Source organism: Antrostomus carolinensis, unplaced genomic scaffold (assembly GCF_000700745.2).
Source record: "Antrostomus carolinensis isolate BGI_N321 unplaced genomic scaffold, ASM70074v2 scaffold18487, whole genome shotgun sequence".
In the NCBI taxonomy this organism is placed as follows: Eukaryota; Metazoa; Chordata; class Aves; order Caprimulgiformes; family Caprimulgidae; genus Antrostomus; species Antrostomus carolinensis.
In genome coordinates, this window is record NW_010328243.1 from 4,872 (window position 1) to 12,968 (window position 8,097).

The 8,097-nt window shown below is 36.8% G+C and overlaps 1 protein-coding gene across 1 annotated transcript in view; it reads left to right on the plus strand.

Moving 5' to 3' along the window:
• Positions 1–220: 220 nt before the first annotated feature.
• The window catches only part of LOC104528247 (probable ubiquitin carboxyl-terminal hydrolase MINDY-4), a gene marked incomplete at its 5' end in the record, with an annotated part of 23,107 nt that continues 15,230 nt past the window's right edge, over positions 221–8,097 (plus strand). Inside the window, 2 exons of the mRNA XM_010172190.2 lie at positions 221–284; positions 2,157–2,318. Of these exons, the coding sequence (XP_010170492.1) occupies positions 221–284; positions 2,157–2,318 (226 nt within the window). The remainder of the gene's footprint in view (positions 285–2,156; positions 2,319–8,097) is intronic.

Sequence of the window (8,097 nt, forward strand, 5' to 3'; positions counted from 1 at the left end):
AGGTCTAACGAACGTCTGCTTGCCACAGGTTTCGTTGATATATACACTTTATTTTTTGCCGTGCAAAAAAAATCACCTTGAAAGGAATTCAAAATATAGAGCTATATTTATGGCTGGGAAACACTTTGGGTTTTCCCCTACCCCAAGATTTAGACATGTTAAGTCTAATGAAAAGAAGCAATTGTATTTAAATTTAATTGTATTCACCACTCCTTTGCAGGGTGCGCAATGATTTTGATGTGCTTACGAATCGGTTGATTGGCAGCCATGGCTATTGTACTCAGGTAAGGTAAGCGTGCAGTCTTGGGGATGTCATATTCCTCCACATGAACAGCTGTGAACTGACCTCTTGGTAGAGATGGCATTTCTTATTTGAAATTCCTAATGTTTTTCCTTTTTCCCAATAATGTCAAATACCTTAATCCTTTATTCTTTTTTCCTCATGTTTTTTGCATATTTTTGTCTTTGCTTTCCAAGCCTCTGCTTTTTGGCCTGGTTTCTGGTCCACATGTGTCTGTATCTGTGTGCATGTGTCCATACTCCTCTCATCTGCCTCTTTTGAACTTTTTAGTTGATTTTAGTGCTGAGATACTGCTGATACTGCAAACTATGTTTCCTCCCTACCATTTCAGAAAGGTAGACAAGGTTACATGTCTCATATTTACATGTGAGCTCCTCTGTAAATGGTCACTGCCCAGCTAACTGAGCTGATGCTAACTGAAGCTAACTAGTGCTTCAAACTGGAGACACTGACTTATTATTGTGTGTCTAAAAGACATGTGGTGCTTGAAAATAAGCAGTCTGAATTGCTATCTGACAATTAGGACCACAACTTTATGTAGTGTAAATTTCAGCTTGTGTTCTGTACCAAATGTCTCTCACTGGCTCTAGGCCTGCAAGGGCATCCATCCAATTGGAAGTGCTTTGCCTTGGACACATAAGTGAAATGTAGATCCCAAAATTCTGAGACATGAATTCCCCCAAAGGTGGGACAAGGGCAGTTTTTTGGTGTCAGTATGGTCCACAACTATTAAATGTACTGCCATTTTGGCTGCAAAAGGCAAACTGCGTGTTCTTCTCTTGTACTGCTGCTAAAAGACTTTTATACTGTGGTTACACAGTGATTCCTCAAGAATGTGGTGGAACATCACTGGTGGAGTAGAAGTCCAAAAAACAACTTTGGGAAGTCCTTCAGGAGAAACATGGGGCTATAAATATGTGCAGTATTTTTAAAATCAAGTCTGAACTGGCAATACCAGTGTTACTCATGTCTTTGGGCATGGTAATTTGGATTATTTTTTCTGGAAGCTTTCTTCTTATTATTGCCCTTCATGTTTCTTGACACATGTTATTTATTAATAGTTAGCTGGTTCGTTGCTATAGCACAGTCTGCTGGTTGTTGCCTACTGTTACATCCTAGCTGGCCCTTGCAGGATCTTATGCTAAACAAAATCTCTAGTTCCTTGAACTTTAGGCACACTCACATGTGCACTTGCACACACACACACCCTTTCACATGTATGTAGCCTCTGACACACTCATCCTTAAGTTGGGTAGGAGCAGAAATAATCAACAATCTACTTTAATAAGTATATTAGTTATATGGACCAGATGTGAAGCCATATGGGAGAATGTTGTACGGAATGAGACTTAAGTTCATCCACAAATAATCAGTGAGAAAAAAGGTCTTGTTCAACATACAAAATACATCACTGGACACAAGCAGAAATATCAGATAGTACTGTACAGGCTTTAAATTTATATAATTCATGCTTTAGCTTTCATTGTAGACAAAAAAGGACACCAAAATATTTTAATTTTAAAAACACCCAACACTAATACAAGAAGCTTGAGAATTGGATGTAAGAGTAAATTGATTATCAGTAGTTTGCCTCTGGAAAGAGGAACATTGAAAACTCAGCTCATATTTCCTCATTATACTTTATGAGTAGACTTTCCCAAAAATATCTGGAAAAAGTTTTATAAACAATCCTAATCCTAACCCTAAACTTAAAGCCACCACATAAATTAAGGGTCTGGTACATGTGTAACTCTATCAATCTTAAATAACTCTCTACTGATGTCTGGTAGAGACATGGTGTTTAACTAGTGGGTTTTTTTGTTTTTTTGTTTGTTTTTAAACATGTCACAAACAGGAATTGGTGAACTTGCTTTTGACTGGCAAAGCTGTGTCCAATGTTTTCAACAATGTGATAGAGCTGGACTCTGGAAATGGCAATATCACAATTTTGAAAGGGATCACAAGCCGCAGTGATATTGGTTTGCTGTCTCTCTTCGAGCACTATGATGTTTGTCAGGTATGATTTCCATTCTTCTGATTTTAATTAAAAAGAAAACAATTATATTTAAAATTGGCTTGGAGTGAGTTTAGCAGCTAGGAAATTATGGACTTGATTCAGTTGCTCCCTCTAGTGCTGTTTTAGATGCCCCAAGTCAAGAGTGTGGTCTCCCTTCTGGATGCAGGCTCAATGTCACAACTGCCAGCCCTTGGTAAATGACTTGAGTAGTCTAGAGCATCTCAAATTTTACGTGCCTGTGTTGTTTTCTAAGTGATCTCCTGAAGTGGGAGTCAGCTTACAGACTGACATACTTCTATTTAAGTGGCTACTGTATAGATCTGTATACACGAACTAGGATGTGTATTCTACGTTAAGCTTACCAAGTTCCTCTGTCTGTGTTCACTAGATCTCCACTGATTATAGAGGAGTTGAGACACCCAGCTCACCTGCAGACACTTATATCTTAGTCATGTGCATATAAGCTGAATCTGGAGCTGAAACTCAAAGTATTCAGTTTTTTCACAAGTTCCTATTTGATAGGGACCCAGACTGATTGAATCCTCTGCTCCATGCTGTAATGGTGGTCATATTGTATTAGCAGTAAAGAAAATAATAGACAATTAAAATAGCTGTCAATATAAAGGGAATGTTCCTTTTAACATATCCTTGAAATTAGTATTTTAATTGTAATCATAATGCAAGTGAAAAGCTAGGTCAAAAATTTCAAAGAAGTGACAGACATTAATTTACCTCTGGAAAATCTTCTATAAGGATTTCACTGGTTCTCCATCAACAGACATTGTCATCCAGATGAACATCTTTTCTAAAGACATATTCTGTCTTAAATAGACAATATTGTGTTTGATGCAAGGATATTATTTGAAATTCTGTTGCTTGTGTTAGAAGCAAGATTCGATAATTGTGATGGTCCCATCTGGATTTGCAGTCAGTGCCTCTATAAAAATTTGAAAGTGATTAGCAAATAATTTGTTTGTACTGATCTAATATAAATGTGTGACTGAAAACAAAGCTTGATTTTAACTGTTTCCCATATGGCTAAAGCCAGTTACATTTTTCTACTACTAGCAAATTATAATTTTTGTTATTTTTAATTAATACAATCCTTTACATTAGTCACAATATTATAATAAGGCTTAAATTCAGTAAAGACAGCATATCAGTGTATCCAAATCAGATTAATTCAGAACAAACTGGACTAAAAGTAAATTAGCTTTTGTGTCTAGTTCAAGCTCCTTGTCCCTTTCTATAAACAATGTAACATTTAAAACCTCAAAAAATGGTTATGCACTACTGTAGCATTTTTTCCATTCTGTAGTGAGGACAATGACTTCTAAGTAGCAAAATGGTAAGTGAGGACAGTGCAGGTAAGAGCTATTTCTTTTCCATCTGCCCTCTAAAAATAAAAGAAAAAGTTACCCAGTGAATCAGACAGTGTCTTCCACTTATTTTGCAAATTATACGGTGAAGGGGGTTTGTTTCTTCTACCACTGTGCTCTTGCATGGAAGCTGCACTCATGAGCAGTGATCTGTTTTCCAAGCTGGTGACTCTTAATCAGTTACAGAAACTCCAGTAGACGTAGTTTCCTTTTTTTTTCAGACTACACCAGTTAGGCTTCTGATGCAAATTGTCTTGCTTTTTATTAAGAACATCTGCGAGTCCTCCACGTTTCAGTTCGTGTTCCTCTGTGCAGGCTGCAGTGCCTGCCTTAGGACTAGGACAAAAGTCAGGTTCTGGTGGACTTTGACCTCAAGCCTGGGGTGTCTCCATTGTGGCTTCAGCATAAAGAGCTAGATTCTGCTTTCTGTTACAAAGATACAAGTTTAGAAATATTTTGAAAAAAATAAATATTACTAATAGTTTGGAGTAGTGGAAGTGATAATAGCATTTGCCTGTAAGTTTTTCAAAGTGACTCTTTTCTTCCTCTCTGTTTCGGTAAGTGGATTGAACGTCCAGTTACGTTGTGACTATGAGGATGGTAACTGAAACCAGTAATGGAAAAGGACTGTCATTTTTGGTGGGTTTTTTTTTTTTGTTGTTTCCAGGAGTAAGAAAATCCTGTGGATGATATATGATGAATCACAGACATAAGAGTTGGAAAACTCCCTTTAGGTCATATCCAGCCAATCTCTCAGGGGAATATTTAAGGATATTTTTATGTCCTTTTATATAGTAGGCTTTCTTTTAAAAATCTGTATCCATAAAGTTCCTGCCTTTTTGTTCAGATGGCTATTTCTTAGTTGAATGTAGTGCATATAACTGTAATCTTACCTTTTTTCTCACACGTCTCTACTTTAAAATATGAGGAAGTGCAAATAGAGATTTGGAGGTACCTGCTATGTTGAGATTTTGGTATCTACTACACAGCTTGTGCTAATGTACTCATATTAAATCTGACTGTTCATTTACTTAGTTTCCTATGATTATAATTCTTACTTCTAGTCCAGCCTGCCCCCCTAAACAATTCATCCCCATCCGCTAGACATTTGCAAGCTGATGTAACAGTTCCTCCCTTTTTCATCAGTACATCCTGTCCAAAGCTTATTTTTATTGCTCCACTCTAGACTTCTTCCATTTGCCAACACATTTAGGAAGAGATATGCAAGATTCCACGCTAGATGAAGTAAATCCACATAGAGAAAGATTTCTATACCGTTTTATCTCCCTTGTTTAAAATGTGGACTATTTGTATATAATCCACAATTTCCTTGGCATGTCTTCTGGGTTGAAAATATCATGAGGGCAGGAGAACTGAATTAATCCTTTTGTCAAACTTCAACAGTAGCAAATTGAAACAAAATGCTCAGTCCCTTTTTTTCCCAGTGATGGCTTGAAGAATCCCTTTGTTGCTGATCCAGTAATCTCTTTCAGTAGATCATGCTGAATCTGTTATATGTGCTGATTGGAAAAACGTGTGCTTCATGTAATTTGTCTGGAATTGTTAATATCTAATCATCACTCTTGGACCTAACATATCACCGTGCTCAGTATATTTTTTGTAATGTAATTACTTACTGCGAATTGTTTCACAATGACAGATGGATTTATTCAGTATATTTCATGTGCAAACATTTAGTTTCATAGCGAGATTCCATATGTTAATGCAAAAAAGCTAAAAGTCAAATTCTGTTACTTTTCAGTAGGCAGGTTACACATCTTTGGATTTCTTTCTTACTAAGGCCATATTTAAGCTATGTTAATTCCATCTGATCTTACACATTTAACTAAGAAGCCTAAATTAAGATTTTAGGTTTCCTGGGACTCCTTTGGAGCTCTTTAAGCAAAAGAAACATTTCCAGAAGCTGGTCAGCCCACATAAAATTGGTGCAAGTTTTCCTCTGTTTGCTGGGCTGCAGCATGCAGCAGTTTAGCAGCAGTCTCAGGGAAGCTGAATCGTTTCTGCAGCAAGGACAAGACCTCAGAGAAAAGGGTGAGGCACAACCAATTATAGACATTGTGAGTGAAAAAGTCCCTGCATTTAGGTCAAGGTCTTTGGCCTTAATGCTGCATTAAAATTGCTGTTGAAAAGACTTTGAATGATAAGATATTCTTTTCAAAAATTATTGTGATGTTAAAAGTAGAAACAGATGGAAACAGATGCTCTTTGTATTTTTAACAGATCATTTAAGAAACTAACAGTGACAAAAAAGAAAAATAATCTACAGTCTCATCTGAAGAATTTTAAAGATACTACTATTATTATTATAAGTATTATCATTAATAATGATAATAACAATATTTAACATTTATATGCCATTTCCTATAAATAGGACTGTGCTTTGCAAAAGTCAAGTATCATTACTATATTACCGAGGAGGTAACAGATGAACAAAAGACAAAGTACTTATCGCAAGAAATCATCCAGTAAGCTAGTGTCTGAACTGGGAAGACAGTACAGAGCTTCTGAATCTGTCATTTTAGAATAAAATTAATTAATTAGTGTGATACTGACTGATGAATTTGGCCATTCTTCTGAAATGCTTTTTGAAGCCACTTTAGGTATGTGCTGTTGTACATGAAGTAATGGAAGTATTCAAGGTTATTTGTCTCTTTGAAACTCTGATTCTGGTTCTTTGTCTTCACTGTTTCTCTCCTTCTTTTAACCTGTCCTGCTATAGTAATTAAACCTCCTATTATCTGACCTCCTAAACTCACCCTACTCTGATTTTTGACAATGTCCAAGTCTCTACCTCAGCTGTCAGCATTTCAAGAGACTAATGCTTTTTTCTGTTTTTGCATTTCTGAAAATGAAGAGAGAATGTGGCACTGACAAAGAAGTTATGCTCATTTTTCCTATTTCTTTTAAAAAGAGAGAGAAAAATAAATAAACATAATTTATTCATTAAAATTCCACAGATGGGAAATATTATCTTTGGTCCTTTTGATGAAACCAGCACACTCTGTGCTATAACGAGGCCTACTTGAATTTTTAAATTCAGCACACATACTCTGTCTTCTGGCACCTCACCTGTTTATGTGCCCTGTGGAACGTCCTTCCTATAACCCTCTTCACTGGGAAATATGTCTGCTAAACAAGCACCTTTCTCAGTCAGATGGACTGGATTCAAGCCAGGTCATTGGTTGGGTTGTGGAGGGGGAGGTTTAGAAAGAATTTTTTAACCATCTCGTTTAAGAAACCAACCAAAAATATGCATGAGCAAAATGGAAATTGATGGTTGGTTTTAATTTTCCACTTATTTTTCAGTAATGAGTATGTGGTAGATATTGTGCCATGTAGATGTGTTCAGCAAGGGACCCTGCTATTTATATAAGACATTTGTGAATACCACTGTGGGCAAAACCATGTGATACGTACAAGTTTGACTGAAACAAGTCTGACAAGGCATTGACCAGTTAAAAAGTCTGTTGTTCATTCCTTGTTTTCACATCTCCCTTTGTAGCCTGAGAATGAAATTTTCTTTAATGAAGTCCTATTGTCCTTCTACTTATCCATGGACAGTTATTTTCCCAGAGGCTAGTCACGGTTGCTGGGAGATTGGCATTGATTTCTTGTCAACCTCCTTCGAAATAAAATAGAATCACAATTTTTATTTAAGACAATAAGAATAACAAATCCCACATGTTTAAGAGTTCTGCATGCTTTGCAAACAGACAAACCAGAAAATGATAAGTTAAATATTTTCCACATGTCTCTAGATTATAGATACCTGCATTTGGATCTGGATTTATCCCATCTAACTTTAGGTCCTTTATAGACTGAAACTGCTTCAGGTAAGAGTCCCACCAATTCCCTTTGTAGCTGATGGACAAAGGGGTCCAAATTTCTGACAATACCCATCTCTTCCTTGTTTGATTTTACAGACAGCCAAAGCCAGCCTAAGCTAGGGGCCAACCTAAGTTAGAGAGCCTAGAAACAGATGCTGAAGAGTTAAGTGGACTGAATCTTGACCTATCTTCATCATTGCAGTGAAGTAACTTGTTGAAGTGAATTATAAACTCCTCCATGTGTATTGAGGGAATGGCAAAGTGCTGAAGTTTGAATGAGGGTCTGAATCTCCCTCAACATTTCTTCACTTGACGGGACAGGCCAGAAAACAGCAGAATGGAACAAGGATAAAGAAAAGATCCTGAGGCTACCTGGCACCCTGAGGTCTATTTGCCTTGTCACAACTGCTGTCTTCTTTTATATTGTGACTGCATAAGAGAACTTTAGTCAAAAGCTAGTGCTTTCAAGGAGTCTTTTCTTTGGTTTGGTCATTTTAGGATTGAGCACACATCTCTTTCTATTCTTTTTCTTCATTAATGTTGCCCTTCCCC